This window comes from Mya arenaria, chromosome 14 (genome assembly GCF_026914265.1).
Source record: "Mya arenaria isolate MELC-2E11 chromosome 14, ASM2691426v1".
NCBI classification, from domain to species: Eukaryota; Metazoa; Mollusca; class Bivalvia; order Myida; family Myidae; genus Mya; species Mya arenaria.
In genome coordinates this window covers 12,499,558-12,525,329 of record NC_069135.1, presented here as the reverse complement: position 1 = coordinate 12,525,329, position 25,772 = coordinate 12,499,558, and the positions used below count along the sequence as shown (strand labels likewise).

Genomic DNA, 25,772 nt, shown 5'->3' with positions numbered 1-25,772 from the left:
ACTACAGAACTTAAAGCTAAAAAATGGCCTTTGGGCTTTCAACAAGAATAAGGCAGAGTAATTCACAAAATCAGCTGCAGAAGCAAAAAGCAAATTGTCTCTCAAAATCCTAGACTTGCAAATTGTCTCCCTTAACTCTAGACTTGAATTTACATGTACATGTAAACTTGGCTAAAAATAGAATTCGCTCATGCAGACCTGGCTAAAAATAGAGAGCATTTCTTTAAAACTTTCATGGCCCATAATCTAGGCATTCATGGGCGGATCTGGCTGGTTTTCGAAAGGAACCGAGCTCTAATGGATATCTAGATACTGTACAAGTTTCATTGAGATACAATAAAAACTGAAGACTGTACGGTGTTCACAACCAATTGTTTACAACCAATTGTTTACACAACAGCATTTTTTTATACTATCAAGGGCCATAATCTAGGCATGCATGGGCGGATCTGGCTGGTTTTCGAAAGGAACCCAGCTCTAATGGATATCTAAATACTATACAAGTTTCATCGAGATACAATCAAAACTGAAGACTGTATCGTGTTCACAAGCAATTGTTTACAGATGCACGGATGCACATACTACGTACACATTACCATCGCATAAGCTCTTCTGGCCTTTGGCCAGTAGAGCTAAAAACCATATGAAATATTAGGCAATGCTTTCACAGGGTTTGTTAACCCCTGAATACAACGCCCTCACTACCAGGCCTCATGTTGCCAACAGGAACCACAGCTTTATGCAGTTGTGGCGGAAAGAATTGAGCTGATTTTGAATGGGTGAATTTTGACTAACTTCACTTGCACAGTTGTTAATAAACAGACACCAATAACTTGATTTGAAAGAACAAACTAGTTCAGTGAACAGATTTTCACTGCCCAGTCTGGATGACTACAGTGCATGTATTAATGTGATGTGATGTCTGTGAACTACTCACTGGTGGCCTTCAGTTTGCTCACGTTGGCATCCTGTTCCAACAACCTCATGGACTATGGCTTTTAATGGTTTTGCAATTTTACAAAGCTACAAGTAATATAATAGGCAGAGCTTTATAACTTTTGCTTGATCCACTATAAAAGGTGTTGGTCTGGAGAATTGTTGAGGAGAAACAAGAGTCAAAGTATTTCCATTACGGTATATTGCCTTGGAGGTTCAACAATCTGTTGAAGCATTTTAAGGCGAAGAAACATTTTATGCTTTTATTTGACTTGCATATCTACAAAATAATATTTCACAGTTAAAACAACATGATTAACAAAAAAGTACAAACATTTGTCAATATCATATAAAGTATTTTATAATTTGTCCGACCTCCATTATGATTAACATGTATATATAAATGGCAGTACCTTATATCTACACAATTTATAAATGTATTTCTGGCAAAAAAGACGTATACATAAGACATTAGACATATCAAGCATTAAGACCCAAATCATAGTATATTCATATCTTTTCATAAGATTTTTTTGTCGTAAATAATTTATCTTTCTAAATATTAAAAACACTCAGTTGTCACATACTGCTGTAATCTATTAAAGGCCCTGAGAAGTAGGAATCAAACATGAGATTTAGCTTCTTTATGATTTACATTCCATTTTCAATAATCATATGGAACCAAATTTATTGATTAATGAAAACCAATGTGAATACATTTGGTTTATCTGAGAAGTGTAGAATACACAGTTCAAAATGCCATCACACAAAAGCTGATAATTGGACACACACGTGTCAGTCAAATGGATCAAACTTGAGTGAACAGCACACAACAAAATTGTACAAGAAGTTTTCCATTATGGAAAATCACAAAAAATAAAAAGTGAAACACTAAGTAATACATTGTTTACCTTCAATAAATATCACCATATCAGCTGTGTTGAGTGCAGCAGTAACACATGTGACTGCCTATTGTCAGATCAAAATAAATATCACAATTCCCCTACACAAATGGCTTATCAGAGCCAAAAGTCTTCAATGGCCACTGTTAAACAGTGACCTGGTATTTGGCTAGTTTAAGGTCACGTATGACACGGTCAGAGTCTAGCTGTCGGAAATAGATGTCGTCATCATCCCGGACTAGTTGCTCCTGCAGGGTCCGTATCTCCTTCTCCATCTTCTTACGGAGTTCCTTTTTCATCGTGTCCATCACCTGTGGGGGTGGAAATATTCATAATACAGTACTACTGCCTGTGTGATCTTTAAATTAACAGAATTAACAGAAGAAAAACACCTATGATCATTTAAATTGAGGGCTCTGCACAGTCTATTTCTTTAGAGTTGCGTCTGTTTTAGCGCTGATCCCTCAAAATGTTTAAGTACTGATGTAGCTACCAGAGAGAAAATAGAATGAACTCAGCTATTCTTAAGGAAAAAAGATAATACCAGTACCATAATTATCAAGAAATCTTTTATACAGAACTAAATCAGGCAATTCAAAAAATTATTTTTAAATTATTATCTTATTCTTAATAATAACTTTTAGGTAACTTAGTAAATTAATGTTCCATATTTGTGTTTGAATGTCTTTATGACAAAATGTCATCATTTTCACATTAGATGTGTCACCATATGTTTATAATATGCAAAGAAACTTATAACTGACTAAGAAATAAACAAAACATTTATTTTATAATAAAACACTACTTTGTGAGAGATAATGCCAGTTATATCTTCTCAAAATTCTTAAGACAATCAATTTAAAACCAATAAATGAAATGAAATCTTTAAACATATGTATATTAATTTTGCATAAAAAAAAATAAATATAAAAAGAAAGGGTAAAAAAACACACCAGATTTCAAAAGCATGTTCTATTGTTGGGGCACTATAATCCTCTTTCATGTCCACAATTACGTACCTTTTGTTGAGCCTTCTCACGGACAGTGAGCTCGACCTTCTCCTGCTTGATGTTGTCAGCCAACATGTGGAACTGGTCACGGTAGCTGGGAGCACGTGGTCAAGGAACATACATTGGTTTGGTAGATAAACATTTACATCAAATATCATTGATTCTTCTGCGATTGTAACTATGTTTTGTGCATGTGTTTGTAGATTATGTAATGTCAAAAGAATGATTCAATAAAATCTGCTAGTATTTTTTAGATACCTCTCATATGACCCTTACCAGCATATACTTCCTGCATGTACACATACACATTCCATGTGGAATAGGCAAAGTCTTGTGTAATATGTAAAACCACCCATACTTCACATCCCTAGCTATGACATATAAGGATACTAGTTTTCCATGGACTCTATTTGGTCCCTCTGTGTGCGAGCCTCAGAGTTGCGGTGTTCCCGTGCATACTTCCTCAGTTCATGAATCCTCTCTTTCTGTATCGCCAGGCCATCCTCAAATAACTTCTTGAACATCTGTAAAAAGAGAACAGGCATTCAGCTATAACATTTACTTTGAAATTTTAAATTTCTTGCTGACACTTGTTGCCATATCTTTGAAGCTAAATGAAGATACATTTTAGCCTTGCAAACATGTTCATTTTTAGAGTATTTATCTGTACAATTTTTTATGTAAATAAACTGTTCATGAAGACATGGTCAACAATGAAATGTTGCATGACAACATCCACGCCAGGGTTTTAACAACAACTCACTCTTTACGTTAAAAACAAAACTAAAAATTAGAAATATGATCCTCTGTTATGATTGAAACTAGATGCTTGCTGTCACATCGTCTCAATATGGTGGACATTTGTGGCAAGTTATTTCATAATTCTTCAAGAGGTGACAGATATATGGAGTGGACACAAAATATAGGCATATGACCTTTGAAGTATGACTATGACCTTGAACCAATCTCATTTATATGGTAAACATTTGTGCTCAGTCATTTCAAAATCTTCAAGCGGTTCAAGCGATATAGAGCGGACACAAAATGAAGTCATATGACCTTTAAGTGTGACCTTGACTTTGAATGGAGCCGGCTGTCCCATGGGCTCTGCACATCGTCTCAATATGGTGAGCATTTGTTATTTCAAAATCCTTTAAGCAGTTCAAGAGATATGGAGCGGACGTGATTTGTGACGGACAGACAGATTACTCCAGGAAAAGCAATATGTCATATCATTTATTGGGGAGACATAATAACTAATTTTTTGCACTGTGACTGCTTGTGAAATAATTATTTAAGGTCACTTTTGAATATCTCAGTGCATTTACAAAATAAGCAATCAATAATTATTTGGACAATTCACTAACACATTCACAAGGTTTATAATTTTTTAAATTGTTTTAAAGCTTACAAGAATTACCAATTAACTGTTTTCAATTGCCTTAAAAACACTTAGGCCTAAAAAAATAAATTGTGTGGTTCGGGTCACCCGACCCTACCTGGAAAATATCGCCGACCCTACTGGGTTTTTTTTGGTGCAACTTGTGAAAAAAAACACTCCAGAACGTCGGGAGTTTAAGCTCATAACACCCAAGATGAGTTTCGAATATGTAGAGATAATGTTTTTGTTCGAGCCGGGATCTGTATCCGAGATTGACATGTCAACATCCGACAAGGGGCCATGGACCCATTTGTATGAAGAACAGCTGTACGATATTCCTGTCGTACAATTTATCAAGAAATTCTCCGACTTTTGGCTCTTCAGAGTAAGGTATATACAATGGAACAAAATGTAACTTGGATAATAGTATAAGTTTTCCCACACATAAGATTGAATGCCGGTCTAATTTTAAATAATATACCCCACCCACCACTGCAGGACAAGGCATGACCCTTTTCACTTGTCATGTTGTCAGATGCAATCATAAAAAATAGTTTAAATAAAATAGCAGCAGGACAAACATACTACTAGTATGGAAAGGAATTATAAAATACTGGGAGTCCTGACATAGGCTGGTGCCTGACAAAATGTGACTTCTTTTAAACTGGGACTGAAACCTGGGTCTGTTGCCATTTGTACAGTTTATAAATTATTTCTAACTTTACTTCTTGGAAAATGGCAGAGAAATGTTTTTGAGATGCTGAAGCAGGTCAGTATTGTCACATTTAATTATCAATATGTTTTGCTTTCGGAAGTGTGTGACGAATGACAACAAAACTAGCAATGACACACCACCTAACTGCAGCGATGCTCAGCAATGTCCTTATATAACTAAAATTATGTTGAAAAAGGACAAAAAACAAAGCAAACAAACCTGTACCAAACTAAAAAAACACAAAAAACAACAACAAAAAAACGACCTACCCTACCTATTCTTGGGGACCATGTTACCCGAACCACACAATTTATTTTTTTAGGCCTTACCTTCATTGCAAAGTCCAAGGGCAAACATTCTAACAATTACTTAATAAAAAAATGAAATGTGAAGTGTTAAGTTAATGTGCCTACCATCTCCTCCCGGGTTCGTCTCTTGAGCATCTTGGCTCGCATGCGGACCTGGTACTCGTCATAGTAGTGACGTGAACGTGCAGACTGGATACGCCGTTCATGGAGCTTGTTACGTGTCGATACAGCATTCACTCTTCGATCCTTTACATCTTTCTGTAAAATTAATTAGTTTTTTTATGCTTTGTTATTATAAACAAAGATTTTGTATCAAAATTCACATTCTAGTGCATTTAGATTTAGTATTATTTTAGTTTGGTATTTATGTCAGGCAATTTGAAAAATAATGGTAGGCTTGAATTTCCAGCATATGTAAAATCAACATGTGCACTTAAAATTAAAATTGATTTGTGTGTTATGATAAGCCTTCATCACATCCATGTTACAACAAACATAATGGTAGGTAAGTTTATTCATAAATAATGACTGGTGAGCCCTGTACCAGTCTCTGTTCATGCTCCAGCTCCTTCTTGACAATGTTCACCATGATCTCCTGCCTCTTCTCTGCTTCCTCAAGCTGGAAATACGAAAGTCAGAATGTAATAAAAAACTATAACAAATATTGTACAGGAATCTTGTCGAGATGTTCACCATGATCTCCTGATTTTTTTCAGCTTCCTCCATTTACGACAGTCAAATTGTAATAAAAATCTACAATATAAAGTAATGGAATATTGTCCAAGAATCAAACATGATTTCCTGTCTCTGCAAATGGCAATGGTTATCAAGACATTATTATAGAACTGCAGTAAAATCTACATGGTCATTATTATTTTTAAGAATGTTGTTATGAAATTCACCAATCGACCGCACTCAATCTCAATGTTTTAAAATGGTGTTAGTTATACTTATATAAAAGGGAAAGCTAAACTAGGTCTTGCTACAAAAAAAGGAAACAGTTTTACAAATAGATCTTTATAACAAAATCTTATGCTAGAATGGAGACACAAACATAATATATTTGTACCATAGTAGTATAAAACAAAGCCCTGAAAGTGGATGTCTACATTGATCTTTAACTCAGTTCTTCAACAAGACAATATTAGCCAGAGTTATGGGACTCACTATACATGTGTGCATCGTCAGAGCCATCATGTGTACCAAGATACATGGTCATATCTTATACATTTACTGCCAAAATTAAACATATTGCAAAAAAAAAACCAGCAAGCCCGCCAAAAATTAATATATTGCATAAAAAAAGTCAGCCTGCCATACCTGGTTTTGAGCATGTGACTTCTTCCTGTGGACCTCCTGGTGTGCACGAGTAATTTTCTCTATCTGGTTGAGTCCCCGGCGCCACAATTCGTGCCAGGTGTGTAGTGACAGGTGCAGATGGGGGAACTCCTCTAGCAACACTGGCAATAGGTCCTCATCATCCCGGACTGTCACTGCGAGGGGAATAATAGCTCAGTTAGTTTATATTCATTTGTATTAGAATCCATTGTGAGAACAAGAGTCATGCTTGAATTCTTTTACTGTATACACATCAATACTCATGTCCATCTTAAGAGTCCATTCATAAGAATGTGCCTCTGGTGGAGCCTCAGAATCATTATATGCCAGTCATGACTAACAAAGTAACATCTTACAATGGCCCACACGACCAAATATTTACATTTTTTATAAAAATAAATTGATTTATTTTGGGGACACTGATGTACTTACAAGGTGGTTTCTTGACAGGTTTGAGGACACTGCCACTTGGTGTTGCCTTCTTCAGCTTGCTGGCCATGATGTGGGGCTGGAGGGGCCGGGTCTTCTTCTTCAACACAGCCGGACCTAGGGTTACAAAACAGGGGAATCATACCAGGCATCAACTAGTTAACTAAAAAATATAGCACTATCTACATTTCATACTCGCTTCTTGAGAGGGTCAAAACATTTGTTTACAGAATGAAATTAGCATGTATTTGTTTTTGTGTTTAGTCTATTTAACAAGTACAATCATGAGTTGAAAAATCAAGTACCTTTACCTTCTCTCTCTTTCTGTGACTTAGTCTTAACTCCTGCAAGCATTTTTTTCTGGAATTCCTTTTCCTGGAACAGCACTTTACAAGTTAGTTTAAATAAGGGTTACCAGGCTTAGCCATTTTTAATTTTATCTTATTTGACCATATTATAGAAGATAATTTATTTGTTTTTGTATAAGGTCATAATATATTTCAACGAAAGAGCACATTAAGTGATTTGATTATGTGGAATGTCAAAATTTAAAAGCAATGAAATTGTTTATTTAAAATTTCAATGTTCCAAGTGATAAATTACTCGTAATATAATCCAACAGAATTTTTCAACGAGTCATTGAAAGGCATAAATTAATATGAATAATTGCTGGGACTGAGAAACCCCCATTTCTGCCTACTTTGTCTTTGGCAGTTATCCTGTTCTGCCTCATGAGGTAGTCTGCCTCATCCACCAACTCATCCAGGTCCTCCCGGTAAATCTTTGCCAGGAACTGAGGACACAATGAACACAACAATCAAACATGTGCCATTCTGGTTTTGGATTCTATGGATAGACTGTGTTTGGTACATTGCATAAATATCAGCCATAACTCTGTTACACTGTCAAACAGATCTAGTCTTTCAATTTCAGCGGGATAAAACTCTTTAAATCAAAACACAAAAAACTTTTCATTACATCAGATTTGTATATATAATTAGCCAATGATACCAGTAGAGGTCATTGAACATGGCATCTCATTCACCCTGCTTTTCTCTGCCATTTTCCTAATCTCATCTTGAATTAAATGCTGAAATTTATAAACAAACTCTTGTATAGCTTTAATACCAACTTTAATAATTATTCATCTAACGTTAAACCTTGGTCAAACCACATACCCCCATTTTCTTCTTTCCAACATTCTTTTCCTGCTGCACAAGCTGCTTAGTCTCGCCATACGTGTAGAGAGCAGTGGGTCGATTGGCCAGCTCCTGGTAGCGGGACCGCCGGCTAGATGACTTTGCACGGTCTGGAGAGTCTTCATCTGACAACAGGTCTATCACTACGTTCTTGTACCTGGGAAGAGTTATCCATCATTATTGTAGGGGGATTGAATGTTGTAGAATTGCCAAAACCTCATTCATTAACAGTTATATGAAATAATTTTTGAAACTATTTCTATCACTTAAGTCAAAGAACTTCTTACAAAACTCATGAGTTTAAAGTAAGGCATTATGGTGATAGTCTCTTGTATCAGTATCAGTCAATGGTTTTATACAAAACAATGAATTTAACTACTTACTGTTTCTTAAGCCTGTCTTGATAGCTAGTGTTTTCTGAGTGACTCTCCAAATAACTTCGTCTGTAAGGGGATAATTCAATGCATCAGGGCAAATTTCTTGCTTCAAAATGCAGCAAAAAGTTGAATTGCGTTTATGGCTATTTCATACCATATCATGTCAATTCTATATTATATTAAAGCCAAAATTTCTGTATTTTTATATAAATACAACAAGACATTAAGATCTGACTGAAACATTAGATCTTGGCTCTATTGGGGATCAGCAGTGGGTGGGTGGAGTGGATGTAGGAGACAAGGGTGGGGTACATACCTGTGCGGGGAAGTGGCTGTAATGTCAGGGCTGGAGTCTGTCAGTGATCGTTCCACCAGGAATGACACCTTCCTCTTTGCTTTGCTGGGCGTTAGCTGGGGAAAAAAAATGTATAAATATGCTTTAGACTTTTACAATTTATTTTCAACCATTTACAAATTATGCATGAAAAATACAATATTGTAGAAGTGTAGAATGTAGAAGATGCAAGGCCAGGTTATCAGATAATTAAACTTGTTTTTCAGGGCAAAAACAACATTTGTAGCATTTTTCAATAATTACAATGATAAGTACATTCATCATGGATGTACCTGAATCTTGAAAAAACAGAAACGGACGTTCACCTACCTCAGAGTCAGAGAGCCTGTCTGATGCCTTTGGGCTGCCTCTGCGTGCAGAAGGTGAGGCCCTTTTCGCTGTGCGTAATGTTGGGGCCTCATACTGGCGACCTCGCCTCGACCTCTCTGGGGATGCCCGCCTTGTGCCAGCACTTCTGGGATACAGAAAGACAACATCTGCTATTCTCAAGACATTCACTACAGGTATCATACATGGATTTACATCTGAATTTAAATCTTTTTTAATAATGATTACCTACAGATACTTTGTAAATGATACAAGATATCAAGAAATAGTTTGAAAAAAAGGATTAAAAATTTCAGCAGAAAAATCAACCAAAGCATGAAAAAAGCCATGTGTTTTCAATTTTTATTCCACAAATGGATATACTATGTATATTTAAACATTTGCCAAGAAAATTCATTTTAACAGAGACAAAAAAATCCATATATGAAGCCATCCAACCTTTTCTCCCTCTCCATGTCACGCAGCAGGTTTCTGGCTTGGTTGGCATCACACTTGACTGCTGCACGGGCCATGGCGGCTGTCTCCTCTACCATGCTCTGAAGCGCACGAAATGTCTCGTTGCTCTCCTCATCTTCAGCTTCTGTCTGAATTGAGGTCGGAGGCAGCATGTACTTGTAACGAGGGTCACTCTCCAGGCGTTGGATTATATCTGAACGGGACTCACGCTGTTTGGTGAGACGGGCATCGTCTAAAGAGACAAACAGACAATATAAATTAAGTAAGAAAACAACAAAGGCATGAAAATATTTAAAACTATAAGACACATTCTTTTATTCAGATGGAACAAATACATTGACATACTTTTATTTGTTAAAGTAAAACTAGAGAAATAATAAAAAAATGCCATGGAGTAAAATGAAATGTTTGTTTACCCTCAGTTTTCTCTTTTTCAGTCGTCTGTGCCTGAGGCCTATTTCTATCTCCTCCTGCTGCTGTGCCAGTAGTGGCAAAATCCTCTCCCCTGCCTGTGGCCCTGTCGGTTGCGTGCTGGGCCCGTTCCCTTGACTCTGCAAGGCGACGTTCCAGGGCCTCATTGTCGGCCACAATCTGCCTTGTCTCTGCTAGACGCCTCTCGATCTCCTCACTTTCACGAATCAACTCTGCAGTTGTCTCTGCCTCCAGGGCATCCAATGCTGCAGGACAGGAGTAAGATAGTAGAGTAACTGTAGGCTCTAGGTAATTACATGTTACACAAAGTGGTCAAATGAGCAAAGATAAGCAGCCCTAACACTGGTTAAATCTAGGTCAGGCTTGTTTGAAATATGGAATTTTAATGGACTTGTGACAATATCAAAGGCCAGGTAGAATGTAAAAACTCAGGCTTGATCATTCAAGTGTTATTTTCATGGCTGAACTGGAACTGGGGTAGTTGCAGTAGGAACACTATTACTGCAGGCATTTACATCATTAAATACTGTTTAAAATGTCAAGTATATAATCACCATTGCATACATATACCGGTAGATATAGCTTATGCAGTTTATTGTAATGGTATGACAGTACACAAAAATACATGTATGATTATCAAAAACAAAGGACACAATTTCAAACAATAAAAAGTAGCATACCTAATCTTGCAGATTCAGCCTTGAAGTCTTCAATTGTTTTCTTTGGGGCTTGTTTCTTAGTGGCTTTTTCAGGGCTGTGACTAAACAAATGGTAATAATTATAATAATAAGACAACTTATTATTAAAGTGTATATAGATGTGAAAATTATCTATACAAATAAAGACGACATACATGTGAAGTTATAGAAATGAATTTATATATTATAAAATTTGTTCATATTCATTTGTAAATGTTTCTCTGCTTTTTACAGTTTTTCCAGGTCATTTTGGTTATTTAAAGCCAACAACCTTGATAAAACTATATATTAAACATAATAATAATTTAATTACAAATACATCTAAATATCAATTATTATCCAATTTGCTGTTCAGAAAGGAGTTATGCTGGCAGCTGCCAACATAATTGACTTACAAATTGATCCTGAGCCATATATTCATAATTATTTGTAAGTATCAATCATTCATTTTGAGTATACATCATTTTCCAGAACTCATCATGGCCCTGACAATTGTAATAGCATTGTAGTTTTTAAGTGTGTTCTTACTTTAAAATAAATGATGTATCAACCAAATGTATATTAAATGCATGAATAGCCTGATGAATAGCCTGATGAATAGCCTGATGAATAGCCTGATTTTAATCTTGATTTTGACAAAAGCATGTAATACTCTCCACTTACTCCTCAACCCATGCGGCAGTAGGTCCTCCATTCTGAATCCCCCCTGTCACCTCAGCAAGTCTGTGTTCCCGTTGAAGCTCCCGTTCAAGCAGGCTGTCTATCTCGTCACGAGACAGACGGTCTGGGTCATCCGCAGTCAGGTTCTGGTCATCCTCATCTGAATCAGACACATAACAGTATTCCGTGTTCAAACCGTGCATAATGACTTTTTATGGTAAAGTGGAGACTTTTGTAAGGATGAGTTGATATCACTGATTATTTTTTCTCTTATTTCTCAATAAAATACATATTTAAGCTAACACAAACCATTATCTGTGGAAGCATCACTGTCAATCTTGTTCAGCATGTACTCCAGAAGTCCGCTGAAAATTTCCAAAAGGTTGGCGATGGCCTCCCGACTGCCATCTATGATCTCGGCTGAGGTAATGTGAGTAAGGGAGGTGTGGAGAACATCCCCCGCTAAGGAGTCTATCACACACTGACAGTTGTGGACCTCATCTTCCCGTGTGCTTGCTGATCTCACAATGTCTGGAAATTTGGAGTTGCATGATTTGAGTGACAAGATTAAGGCATACAACTACATGTGTATCTTTGCTACAGAAAAATTATAGGTAACACGAACTCCTTGCCATTCAATGATTGTTTTTGTATCAATTAGACTGGCCACTGTTTTATTTGAATACAGTACATATATAACATTCCACTGATACTTTAAAATTAAGAAATGATAATTTCATTTCTGGTAATGTTTACAGCATACCAGTGAGTTGTTCCCCACACAGGCCTTCAAACAGAGTGACGAAGACCCCAGCTCCAATCTCCTGCACAGATTCCACTCTCTGATCCACATGTAACTGATCAAGAAGGCCGTTTAGTTTGTTCACTATGGCTGTGAAAGAATAAATGTCAGAAAATTAGTTCTCCAAGTAATAGTATAATAATATATAATAAGTGATATGAATAAAAATTATTATTTTATTTAAACAAGTGTCAGAAAAAGAATAAGCATACTTAGTGAAAAGCTATGAATGGATTTTTTTTCAGATTTCAAGAATGTTATAAATTTCAGTTACCACTACATTGAATATATTACATGCCATTTTACTGTCAGATTTTATGCGCAGAATTTTGAAAAAATCCTGATAAAAAATTCGGGTTAATTCAAATATTACATCCACTTTGACGGTCAGCTTATGTCCGTTTGGCACACATAAATTCTATTTTAATTTTATGTACAAATAGATAAATCCTGTTCCCAAATTCCAGTTAATTCAAATATTACGTCCACTTTGTTAGCTGGTTTAGGTAAACAACTAACTCCAGTTAGAAGACAACATTTTATTAGTTCTTAACAGCATGGATACTACAAGCAGAGTGAATACATGTATGAATGGTCAAGTGTATTCTGAGCAGAGAGACTGCTATTGGCTAGTGGGCGATACACCTTAACTACAGTGGGTTGGGCTTATCAGTAATTGGCAGCTAGTCCAATTATGTAACATCTCTCTTTCTTTGAAGTAGGGTTCTCACAGTCAGTACTGGAGTTCACAGCTTGTAGTAATTTGCTAAGTTCCTATGTCAATAAATGCACAGCTTGACTTATCCATTTTATGACTGCATAGTTTATATTACATGTCTTGTGGTTTTCTGCTAATGTAAGAACACTCTCTATTATATCTAAAATCTAACAAGAATTAAACATATAACCATGAAAAAGTAGTTCCTGAAAACATTATTTACATAGTCAATACAGCATGTATTTACAATGAAAGTTTCTGAGGCATTTTGACATTCCGACCCGATCTCGTTGTATAATAAACCCTATCATCAGATGTCTGACAATGGCTATCTGAAATGGTCTGTGCTTGTGAGTTGACAGGTATTTCAACTGAAGGGGAATTAAATGTTTCCTCTGATACTTGTGGCTGTACTGTATTACCTAGAGAAGATGACTTTTCTGTAGCAGGACAAGGTATTGGGCTAGGATTTAGATCAGAGGTGGATGGATTTGACTGATAAGATTGACCATTGGTGGGAAAAGGTTTCTCATTAGTTTTTAAAAGATGTAGCCTGTTTCTTCTGTATAATCCTTCGTTCTCTGTTTTGACAACATATGACCTATTGTTAACCCTTTTTTCTACAACAGCAGGTAACCAACGTTTTCCTTGCCTTACCCTTACACTTTCACCTATTTCAAGAGATCTGAGTGGCTTAGCAGACTGGTCATGATAAAACTTTGACTTTTGTTTGGAAATATGCATTTTGTCTTTAACAGTCTGCATATCATGTACTCGTGGCTTAAGCTGTTTGTCTACTAATGGCAGTGTTGACCTTAACTGTCTGCTCATTAAGAGCTGTGCAGGGGATTGACCACATTGTAATGGGGCATTGCGATACTCTAACAGTGCTAGGTATGGGTCATTTCCTGCCTGTTTTGTTTTTGTGAACAGAGACTTAATTGTCTTGACGGTAATTTCAGCAAGTCCATTACCCGAGGAGTGACCTGGGGAAGATGTTATGTGTTTGAAATTGTACTGTTCTGCAAATTTGTTGAACTCTAAAGAGTCATAGCATGGTCCATTATCAGATCGTAAAACTTCTGGGATGCCGTGACGGCTGAAGTAACCTTTCAATTTATCAATCACTGTGACTGACCTTGAGTTTGGGAGCATGCTAACCTCAAAATATCTGCTGTATGCATCTACCAGCAAGACATAATCAAAATTGTTCCAGTAGAACAGATCTGTGGCACAGATTTGCCATGGTCTATCGGGCACTTTGCTAGGTTGCAGGGGTTCCTTTTGATTTGAACACCTGTGTTCTAGGCAAATTGGGCAATTTAGCACTAGTGATTTTATCTCTGAAGACATATTTGGCCAAAACAGAACCTCGCGTGCGCGTTGTGTGCATTTCTCTACACCAAAGTGACCTTCATGAATCTTTTCCAACATTAAGGGTCTGATTTCCTTGGGAATAAGGATTTTGTTTCCTTTCAGTATAATGCCATCAACTACTGACAATTCATCCCTAAAGTTCCAAAATTCAAGAAGCGTGCTGGGGCATTGTGGTCTGTCATTTGACCATCCTTCAAGAATAACCTTTGCAAGTAATTGCATTTGAGAATCTGACTCTGTGGCAGTCCTTATCAGCTCCATTTTCTGATCACTTACAGGTAAATTTGACATGACAGCGTGTACATGCACGTCTTAACCTTCTGCAATTTCTGGGTATGTGTCAGGTAAATATTTGCGAGACAGCGTGTCTGCTAAAGGAATTTGTTTACCTGGGACAAATATCAATTCTACATCGTATTTCTGCAACTGTAACAGCACACGTTGCAAACGTGGGGGTGCACAATGCAAGCCTTTTTTCCAAATTGCCAACAGTGGTTTATGATCGCTCTGACATTTGATTCGTTTACCATATACGTACTGGTGAAACCTTTTGCAACCAAAGAAAATGGCATATAGCTCTTTCGTTATCTGAGCATAGTTAACCTCTGTTTTAGTGAGAGATTTCGAAGCAAAACTGACTGGTTTCTCATCTTGCATGAGAACTGCAGCAAGGCCATATTTGGAAGCATCAACCTGTAGAGTTATTTCCTTTTTGGGGTCAAAGTAAGCTAATACAGGACCTGGACTCTGAGTTATGACATTCTTGACTTTCTGAAATGCTTCCTGTTGGGGCATATCCCATACAAATTCTACATCCATAGAAAGTAGTTGCCTTAAGGGCAGTGTGATTTCAGAGAGTTTGGGTGCAAACCTTTGAAGGTATGTGACCATTCCCAAAACAATTTGTAGTTCTGATTTTGAATTTGGTGGTGGCATGTCCTGTATGGCCTTGACTTTTGCAGGATCCATTTTTAGTCCCTCAGAGCTGAGAATGTGACCAAAGAAGGGGATTTCGTTCTTGCCTATATCGGTCTTATCTGCATTAAGTTTTATACCCATTTCACGACATCTCGTCATGAGCATGTCAAAATTGCGGTCGTGATCTGCATGATCCTTACCAAAAACGACAATATCGTCAACAATTGTCCTAACACCTGGCAAATTTTCTAGACAATGGTCCATTTTTTCTTGGAACAAATCATTTGCGTTATTCAGGCCAAATGGTAACCGCAAGAAACGATACCTGCCAAAGGGGCTGTTGAATGTTGTCAGGTATGAAGCCTTTTCTGTGAGCTTAATTGACCAATAACCACTGCGAGCATCAAGCTTTGAGAAAATGGTTGCATTTGACAACTCTGGCAATATGTCATCAAGCGTCTTGTTTGGATAGTGTGGTCTTTTGATTGCGTCATTGAGGTCTTTTGGATCTAAGCATATCCTTAAAGAACCGTTTGCTTTTTCTACAGTGACCAAACTGTTTACCCAGTCTGTAGGTTCAGTGACTTTGCAAGTGACATTTAGATGTTCCATGCGATCAAGTTCTACCTTGAGTTTGTCTTTAATTGCGACAGGGACTTTGCGAGGTGGGTGAACTACAGGTAAGACGTTTTCATGCAAGTGAATTTCACATTCACCTGGCAACTGACCAATACCTTCGAAAACGTCTGCGTATTTCGAGAGGACTTTATCCTTTGTGAGAGGTGTGTGATTTACATTATCTTTGCTTGGGGTACTAGAATTCATTGCAAGTACAAGATTTATCAGATTCATTCTCAAACATGTCTGTAAGCCTAATATGGGGCTTGAACCTGATTTAACTATGTAAAACTCTTCATTGTAAGTTTGACCATTGTACTTACAAGGTATGGTTATGTAACCTTCCACGCATAGTGGTTTGCCATCATAAGCAGTGAGGCGTTTCTGAGCTTGTCGTAATGGACCCTTTAAGCTTAGTTTCAAGTACAGTGACTTTGGGAGGACATTAACTTGCGCACCTGTGTCAATTTTCATGTCTATTATGGATGTGCCTACTTTTACTTTGGCAAATGCTTGGTTTGACAATGAGTCATGTTCAATGCTATTTACAAAGAAATCATTCTGAGAGTAACAATCGAGATCAGATCTTATATCAAAATTGTTTACCTCATTGACCTTCTTGCTGTCAGTGTCCTTCTTGCGACACATTTTTGCGAAGTGGTTCAGTCTATTGCAGTAAAGACACACTTTTCCCTTGGCAGGGCAGTAGTCTTTCCTTTGGTGTTTGTTACCACAATTGTCACATATTTGAATGTTAGTCCTTGCACTTTGTCCATATTTGGAACTCCGGGCTTCACTATGTCCATATTTGGAGTTCTGGGCTTCAGGCTGTCTGTGGAACGTCTCCCTCTGTGGCGGCTTGGTCCTGCCTGGTTTCCGACTCCCGACTGCATTTACAAATTGTCCATTTGCAGTGATATCCTTCACTTGGGACTGGCTGAGCTCATGGGTGCGAGCTAGGTCTATACACTTTGTCAGTGTGAGCTCTGATCCTTCATTGATTAGCTTTTCACGGATTTTGTTTGATTTAATCCCAAACACAATGTGATCTCGGATCATCTCGTCTTGAATCCCGACTGGGTAACCACAGTCCTTTATAAGAATTTTCAGCTGCGTGACGAACGACTCGAATGGTTCTCCATCTTCCTGTGCGCGTGACTTAAACTTGTAACGGCTGAAGATGTGATTTGACTTCGGGGCACAGTAGCTCTCAAATCCGTCATAGTAATTCTTAAGTGTCTTGTTGTCATCGTCACTTAAGTTCCATGTGGAGAAAATTTGTCTTCCTTTTTCTCCAACCCATAGCATTAAGTAATTGCACTGGGCTTCCTCAGACTTTTTGTTTAGAGGTCCTCCAAACATAAAGTTTGCGTGCTCCTTGAACTTTCTAAAAGCACTTGGCAAGTCCTTTGACTCCCAATCCATTCTAGGATTGTTTTGTGAATCCATATTCTTAAAATGGCATAAAACACAAAGACAATTGTCCACAGAATGTAGTGAACTTTGTTAATCCGAATTATACGTCATTGTCACTTTTCTTCTGACACCATGTTTTGTATGTTAGCTGGTTTAGGTAAACAACTAACTCCAGTTAGAAGACAACATTTTATTAGTTCTTAACAGCATGGATACTACAAGCAGAGTGAATACATGTATGAATGGTCAAGTGTATTCTGAGCAGAGAGACTGCTATTGGCTAGTGGGCGATACACCTTTACTACAGTGGGTTGGGCTTATCAGTAATTGGCAGCTAGTCCAATTATGTAACACTTTTACGGTCAGATTTAGTCCGTTTAGCACATGTCAATTGTTCTTTATTGTCCTTCATTCTCGGCATAATTTCCATGATTCCATCCGTAAAATAGAACGTTTATTGAACGGTTGGAAAATTTCGTACAGGGCAGTTTGCTCAGTTGGTGGAGCTCGGCAGTTGTGCTTTACAGCCCGCACCGGGTGCAATTTTCCTACCAATTTACATTAATTTGTGTAAAGAAAATTGTTAGTTACTTACCTTTATCCTCCTCTGGAAAGCTGAATGCTTTAGGACCCATTGTGGAAAATATGAAGAAAATTCTTTGACAGATAAAACTAAGCAGTCTTTAGAGACAACAAGCAGTACTCATTCCCTGAAATATAATTGGCTTTAAAGGCATTTGGAAACTGTAACTCATACAAATTGAAAGTAAATGACAGAACTGACATGCAGAGACTTGTCAAAAATGTCGTGCCAACAATTCCATACATGACAAATTACATAGCAGTTTACCACACCTGCCTGTGATGTTTAAAGGAATATGATGATACAGAACTACTGAAAATAGTTTGCAAAACTAACTTAAATACAAATATTTTGACACCACTGTGAAATATTTATGTCATTTTTGGAAATTTTAACTGTAAACAAACGAAGACGATGGATCTTCTGCACTCGATTAGTTTATTATAAATCTATTTCTTTAATCGATTAACGAAATATAAGGAAAATATGTAATTTCAACTTTGCTTAATTTAAAATTGATTTATATGACTTTTTACTTATTTGAATCATTTCAGGTATCACAATTTTCTGTGTTTTCTCATTTTTGATTCTGTTGGGATACGGTTTAACACGGTCGATTTAACCAACAAAATAAATCAAATGGCCTATGAGTGAATATTCTTGTGGTTACTCGTTTTGACAACGGCCTCAACATTACCCATCAGCATACTTGTACGAACACTTAAAACAAGGAGCCAGGTAGAATTAACTAGAAAATAAATATTTATACAGGTTTGTTTAATTTCTGTCCTAATGAATCTCTATTCGTTGTTTCTCATTTTCGTACCCTGCATTCTTCGTACCAATAATTGACAACACATAATTTCCCATCATTAATAGTCCATGATTAATGTTAAAATAGGGAGCAAGACAAATCGGCCCCTTACCAAATCGGCCTACTACCAAATCGGCCCCTAAGACGTTTCGGCCCTGCCATTTCGTCCCCTTAATTAAAATGACTCGAGACGTTTCGGCCCCTTAGTGATTTTCAACAGAGACATTTCGGCCCCTTAATTTTATTTTATTCTTTATCTTGAGTATAAAGAAAAACATTGTAGGTCGTCTTATAAATGTAAATGAGATCTGTAAATAAGCTGTAAATAAAATCTTTAATTTTACAAATATGCATGAAAAACATTGATATGACTGATATTGATATTGATATTAAAAATATAATAAAAATCTAAATAACTATTAACCCTGATTTTTAATATAAAATGTTAGAAAATCTAAGAAAGTTTATTTGTTATAACTGTTATTATTAATTGATCATTAAAGACTTCAAAGAAAACTGTCTTTGAACCATGCGTTCTTTTTTGCAAGGCAAACTGTTAGTGTTGTGGGTGTAAAAAAGACATTCAAAGACGTGTGAATGAATAATTGTCTTTAATTTGTTAATGTTATTTACAGTTGATTAAAGACGATTTGAGTAATATAAACAATGTAAGTATATATATTAAATCGTTTCTAAAAGTGGGTACCATTTGTTTTAAACGTGTTGCGTTTTTTTTAAAAATGCCTTTACGTTTCAACTATTAATTTGTTATCTATGTGGTATACTATTGCTCCAGAATAATTATTAATTATTAGTGTTGACAATTTGTGTTTTATCTATACATAATTAGGAAATAATGTTTGTTTTATAAATATGAATTGCAAACAAGATACAACTTGATAGTTCAAATGCATTTTATAAAGAGTAAAACAATATATCCGTAATAAAAAAGTGAAATAATATTCTGTTTGAGGTGCGAAGAGATAATTGGTATTAATCTTTAAGTGTGAGAATTAGCGGTTGGGAAAGTCGGAACAAACCTTGTAGACGTATTTATAAGCTTGTAAACACAAAGTGTCACAATTCCAACGCCTGATACCTCTGTGGAATGTGACAATTCGCCATAAGACCGTCTGTCTTAAAACACCGTTTAAGCCAGTATGGTTTTGCATACGTTTTCAATATAAGATTAATAATATTTATTTTCATCCTTACCTGATTTGAATATAAATAACTGAATTTTATAAAATTCATAACTTATGTCGAGAGCGTTACAGAGACATCAACGCCAGGATCATGGATGAGTGGGACTCATACGATTCGCATAATGTCACCTGCGAGGAGTTCCTGAAAAATGTTGGTGCCATCTACGGCGAGCGATAGGTGTTTGGTCAAGACTGATGTTAGACAATGGACATGTCATTATACATAATATTAGCAACATAGTTTATAAATGTATAATATTTAAAGATTATTTAAAAAAAATGAAGTTTAAACATTTCTTCTTCAACTCTATTTCGTTTTATGAAATATCTCGTGAATAAAATTTTACATGTTTTCAAGTGTACAGATATTTTCTTTAAAACTATTTTTATCTATATCTTTGTATGCATGTATATAGCTTTGTCTATTAAAATAAAAAATGAAATTACATGTTTTTTACTTATATTTAGAAATAAAATAAAAATATGTTTTCAAGTGTACAGATATTTTCTTGAAATCTTTTTTTATCTATACCTTTGTATGCATGTATATAGCTTTGTCTATTAAAATAAAAAAAGTGAAATTACATGTTTTTTTTACTTATACAATGTATTTAGAAAGATAAAAATAAGGGCCGAAACGTCTTGGTAATCAGGGGCCGAAACGTCTACGGGATGGGGACGATTTGGTAAGGGGCCGAAAAGGTAACCGTTTGAGCTAGGGGCCGATTTGGTAAGGGGCCGATTTGTCTGGTAGCCTTAAAATACACATCCAACTCAAATACTAGTAAGGTTAGCATCAATTATGTTAATATATAATTATGTTTCTGAACATTCATTCACATAATAGCACATTACTATTTATTTATGACACATCATCTGGTCAACATATCATTTAATCTCTGTTTTCAGATGATGGTGCTTCCAATTGGTAGTGACAAGAGCCACTAAATATATCAAAGGTAAATTATTTTATAAGCTGTTTACAGCAGAATATACATGTATTCAACAATATACTATGAGTATGTTCATTTAGTATTTCGGACACTAATTGTGTTACTGTTTGTACTTAAAGGGATTCTCCTACGTTTTAAAGTTATGGAGATGAAAACACAGTCAGTATATCAAATTGAATGACAAGTTAGATTCAGGCCACACCATATTTATTTATCTTTTGTCTGATTTACTGTTTTACAGAAAATAGAATATATTTCAGGCCCATATAATTTTGTGAGTGCTCATAATTTTCTGCAAGTAATAAAAAGGCTAGTAAAGCAACACAAATATTTTTTTTATGTCTCTGACATCTTGAGGAAGACTAAAACAGTATAAAAATAGTTAACTTCATTATTTTTTGTGACTGGTTTGTTTCTTTTAGAAGGGGGAAAACAGGATTATCATTCTAAACATTAATGGAATAGAAAAGATTAATTTCACCTTTGCCCACTCCTGTTTTCAAGCAAAATGGATTTTTTGTTTATTTTATTCATGCAATCTCTCCACCAAAATCCCACGAGCAGAACAATTAATTTATGTCGTTTCAGATACATATATATATATATACTATAGACTAAAGTATCTTCATTTAAATATTGGAATCTTAATTCTTTTGCAGTTGATGGAGGAATGCTGCAGAACCTGGTCAGAAAGATTTTGATGAAATTCTATTCAATTTTGTAAAAACAAGTGTACATTGATGGTTCTGAGGAAAATATTAAGTCCAATCAGGAAGGGGGTGACAGCACTGTGGCGTAACTTGATGAAATTTAAGCACTTTGTCTCTCCATTTTGTTCAAGATTCAAACAGATCATCATGAATTTGAAGGATATTCGTATGAAGATAGCCTTCTACTACTTGGGACATCTGTCCAATGTGATGCTATCAGTTGCCCTTGGACTTGGCCTGTACACGGAATGGGTGAACTCCGAAAACATGGCCATTCTGCTCATGGCTCTATGTGGACTGCTCGTTTTTGGCTTGTCCTGCACACTCCAGTATTACTTAAACAAGGTGACCCTGGGTCAGTCCCTGCTGCACCTGTGGCTGGGCTGTATTCTGGGAGTTATTATCTTCACAGATGAGCAGGAGTACCGATATGAAACACTAGAAGAATCCATGGACATACTTCTTGTCTCTAGTGCAGCATTCAGCATCTTCTGGGCTGTGTGCGAGAGGATTACACATACAAAAAAAGTAGAAGCATCTTTATTCTCAACAATGCAGGCTTTAGAGTGTTCAGGTTTAATTGTTGCCTCTCTGGTAGTTGGCACTATTGACTCTATTGTGATATCATTATGTGTAATAGCATTCCTTTTTAACTTAACAGCTATCAGATTAAAATCATTGCTATCATTATTTTCATTTGCAATATTTATGTTACTAGTTACTTTTATGATATTACCTAGTTTACCTGTGAAAGCAAACATGTATGGACTGATATGTTTTGCTGGAAGAAATAGTTTCGAACCAATAATAGATCTCTATTTTTCTGGGTTTACAACACTGGAACGCTGGCAGGCATTTTTCTCTAAATCTGGAATATTAAGAAAAATAACCGTGATACTTATTTTCTTTATAAACTTGACATTTGCTGGTCTAACCGGTCATCAGTCTACAGGCCACAAGGAGTGGTTTGTAGTTGTACCGCTGTATGTTGGTTTTGTGCTTCTGTGGCTGTGTTTTCATGTCATCTTCCTTATCACATCCTGGATTCTGATGAACAAAGTCTCTGAGTGCAACCTGACTTTCCTCAGCCTGTCTGACAACCACCGCAGCATGACACGCATCATGGCCTCCAAGGGTCTCCGCCACTTTGGTCTCATCTCACAGCGCCTAACCCTGCTGGCCCTGGTAACATCACTGCTATTGTTTGGTGTTGGCTGGGAGACAAGGACAGCCTACAGTGTGGGCCTGTTCCTTGTCGTGTTGCCTCTGGAGATGGCCTCACTGTCACTGTTCCGGGAGCTGGGAGACAACCTGGGGGGAACATGCATTGGCTACGCTCTTGTGGCACCTAATACTGGCAACAGGTGAGATTGTATACATTGCCTTAAAACACTACTTCTAGGACTACTGTTGACATTAATTCTTTCTAAGATACTGTGTTTATCTTATGTAATACCCATTGCATCGATTGTACGGTAAGTCATTTAACAATTGTTTTATTTAGCTACATTCAAATACATATTGTAGTTCACTTTATTATTTACGATTCCCTTAGCACACATAAATGTATATGGTGCTATTTAACATGAATTCAGAACCAATGGGAGCGTCAAGCTGTTATCTAGCTCTGGTGTTGAGGACATTGGTACCCGTGCTATGACCACTTTGAACAAGGTAAGGCTTCACTTACATATCACACTGGCGCTTTAGTGATTCTCATTTTATTCAGGTTGTGATGCATTAACTGTTTCAAACACAACAAGTGCATTTTATCATTGTTTCAGATTGATGAAAGCGTTATTTCTAATAACTTATTAGAAAATCATTAATTCATAAGTAACAGGTTAAACTAACATGTCTTTACTGGAATGTCCAATCTGTTTAAATTATGATTAAAAATAATTTAAATTACGATTAAAAATAATAAAAAGTGTATGCTTTAAAATGTTAATTCCAATGGCTAAATTTTCTTTGACACATGTATATCTATCTATACCATTTTACATACAGAAATTTTATGTTTACTATTTTATTTGCAGATGCAGCAGTTTTTCAGTCGCAACATGATAGACAATTATGGATGTGACTTCATGTCGAGTGGTGTGTCGGAGGAATATCTGCGCTCTAAGGTGTGTCAGTTCTTCACAAGGAAGACAAGTGACGGGCCCCGATACGACACGTACATGCTCTACTACAGCGGTGACTGCCTAGAGACCGGAGACTGGGCTCTCACGGGTGAGGATGGCTGCATACACACTAGTGTAGCTTGGTGTTGTAAAATAACTATTAAGCATTGATATTTTTTCTTATGAATTAATTGATAAATATTGGAACATGGCTACAGAATGTATAAGGACTTTTGAAAGTCAAAATGTAATTTGATTTGTCTTGAAAAGTAAAATATTTAATGTTTAATATTATTTCATAAATCTGCTTTCCACAAAGGAAAATATAACCTGTTTAATGATGGAACAGTGGTTTCAGTTTATCTCATAAGTGTTGCGCTTTATTTTTAGTCTTATACTGTATACAAGAAATTAAACAGGAATTGTCAAAAATCTCAGAATCGAATTTTCACCATGTATTCTTTAAAAATAGAAATGCACAGTTGAACATTTTAAAAATTAATAATGAATCTTTTATCTGGTATTTACCTAAAAGCTAGTTAAAGTTTATAACTGAAAAATCATTCTTAATACTCTTAATAAAACACAACATTAGACATTGATTTCATATTTATTCATTGATAAGAACAGCAGTTAACATGTAATTGCTGGTTGTATTTTTTTCATTACCATTCAATTTAAACATTCAATTTTTTACTATTCGATTTTTAAAATGAATTCTTATTTTAATCCCTATTATATACGTTATGTAAAGTAGGTACTCAATCAATGATCTACACATAAGGAACACTAATGGTCGCTTATGTTTCAGATAATTGTAGTGTAAAACTGGAAACCTTGCTTGAGTGGTGGTCTGAGAAGAATGCTGACTCTGGTTCCCGTCTGATTCTGGTGTGTGACACACTGCACTCATGGTGCTGGGCACAGCAAGTGTCACGCCTCGACCAATATGTGGCCATCCAGGTGTGGCGCTATCGCCGGTCACCGGACCCAGAGCTGGGACAAAACGTTGGGGCATTTACAGACGACTGGGTGCGGTTCAACATGGATGAGGAGCTGGACGTGCCATGGACGGACAAAGAGAGGAACATTCAGGCGGTTTACAAGGTGTCAACCACATGGACGGACTTCTCATTTCATCTCCCGACCAGGGAGGACATGGAGTCTCACTGGAACAGCAATTTTCCCGCATTCACGAAGCCTCTGATACGTAGTTTGAGTGTTTTCCAATATTCACGCCTGTGTTGCTGTTGTGAGGGGGTTAGGAACTGTCTACGAAGGAAGCGCATGCAATGGCTCCCACCTAAAGTGGCGGACACCGGTCATGGCTTCAAACTGGTGCGCTCTTAGAAGTCTTGTGATTATATTTATTAATGGTTTCTTTTTTTATCTGGCCAAAAGGGTTAACAATTACATTCATAAAATCAAAAATGTTGCAAAGCAAAAGCATCTCAACAAAAAATTTACTGAACAAATATTGAGCTTTATGAAGTGAGCCTGTTTAGCTTGATTATTCTAAGAATAAGGCGGGCTATACTTCCTGCCCCAGCATGGGCAGCCGCTACTTCGGAGTACAACACCTAAACTTTTTATTCAATTTACTTCATACTTAACACAGTTGTTTAGGACCACACAAGTAGGTTAGACATCACTCCATATCATCCTAAATACAAGGTATCGTCCCATTAGAGCAAAAAGGTACCAAGTGACATTTTGCAAGTTTTGAGAAAAACGGCTTTAAAGGTTTGAACCTGCATATAAAATCAGCTTTTGATGATCAAATTATCACACATACTTTGTTAAACTTGTTGTATACCCAATTAGATTTTAAGAAAAAATGAAGTCAAAATGTCCAATAGTTATTGATATTTTATTGATTTTGTTCATGGTCCCTTTTTGCACGATAGCTTTTTTAGAATTTTAAAATGCAAAAAGGTACCATTTGATCACTTGGTACCTTTTTGCACGACTTAATAAATGAAATATCTATCATAAACAAAGTAAAAAGG

At 36.4% G+C, this 25,772-nt stretch overlaps 2 protein-coding genes across 8 annotated transcripts; one reads left to right on the top strand and one right to left on the bottom strand.

Moving 5' to 3' along the window:
* Positions 1–1,185: 1,185 nt before the first annotated feature.
* Positions 1,186–18,400, bottom strand: LOC128217781 (centrosomal protein of 95 kDa-like). Of its 6 annotated transcripts, none has more exons than XM_052925157.1 (21): positions 18,292–18,400; positions 17,968–18,082; positions 12,287–12,415; positions 11,827–12,054; positions 11,527–11,683; positions 10,846–10,925; positions 10,150–10,410; positions 9,716–9,965; positions 9,260–9,404; positions 8,912–9,006; positions 8,602–8,661; positions 8,198–8,375; positions 7,720–7,812; positions 7,325–7,394; positions 7,023–7,136; positions 6,573–6,745; positions 5,797–5,871; positions 5,358–5,510; positions 3,239–3,372; positions 2,858–2,942; positions 1,186–2,149 (listed from the first exon to the last, which is right to left on the bottom strand). In XM_052925157.1, exons 2-21 carry the CDS (start codon positions 18,005–18,007, stop codon positions 1,985–1,987), a joined length of 2,685 nt encoding a protein of 894 aa, XP_052781117.1. In that variant the 5' UTR covers positions 18,008–18,082; positions 18,292–18,400; the 3' UTR covers positions 1,186–1,984. The 6 variants fall into 6 exon arrangements, with proteins under 6 accessions (XP_052781117.1, XP_052781116.1, XP_052781119.1 ...); XM_052925156.1 differs by having other exon boundaries at positions 18,228–18,374; XM_052925159.1 differs by having other exon boundaries at positions 7,331–7,394; positions 18,228–18,374.
* A 196-nt stretch (positions 18,401–18,596) lies between these two features.
* On the top strand, positions 18,597–25,527 carry LOC128217593 (transmembrane protein 168-like). 2 transcript variants are annotated; one of them, XM_052924838.1, is made up of 6 exons: positions 18,597–18,693; positions 20,884–20,933; positions 21,587–23,001; positions 23,233–23,311; positions 23,677–23,872; positions 24,575–25,527. In XM_052924838.1, the coding sequence occupies exons 3-6, from the start codon at positions 21,668–21,670 to the stop codon at positions 25,111–25,113; spliced, it is 2,148 nt and encodes a 715-aa protein (XP_052780798.1). In that variant the 5' UTR covers positions 18,597–18,693; positions 20,884–20,933; positions 21,587–21,667; the 3' UTR covers positions 25,114–25,527. The 2 variants fall into 2 exon arrangements, with proteins under 2 accessions (XP_052780798.1, XP_052780797.1); XM_052924837.1 differs by having other exon boundaries at positions 18,600–18,726.
* The last annotated feature ends 245 nt before the right edge of the window (positions 25,528–25,772 follow it).

Bases quoted from the DNA above. Each gene is read 5' to 3' on its own strand.
- LOC128217781 (XM_052925157.1), bottom strand. From the start codon at position 18,007: ATGGGTCCTAAAGCATTCAGCTTTCCAGAGGAGGATAAAG. The intron at 12,416-17,967 runs GTAAGTAACTAA...ATTCTTTCACAG, and splicing joins CTTTCCAGAGGAGGATAAAG to CCATAGTGAACAAACTAAAC. The intron at 3,373-5,357 runs GTAGGCACATTA...CTCTTTTTACAG, and splicing joins GACGAACCCGGGAGGAGATG to ATGTTCAAGAAGTTATTTGA.
- LOC128217593 (XM_052924838.1), top strand. From the start codon at position 21,668: ATGGTTCTGAGGAAAATATTAAGTCCAATCAGGAAGGGGGTGACAGCA. The intron at 23,002-23,232 runs GTGAGATTGTAT...ACATGAATTCAG, and splicing joins GCACCTAATACTGGCAACAG to AACCAATGGGAGCGTCAAGC. The intron at 23,312-23,676 runs GTAAGGCTTCAC...TTTTATTTGCAG, and splicing joins CTATGACCACTTTGAACAAG to ATGCAGCAGTTTTTCAGTCG.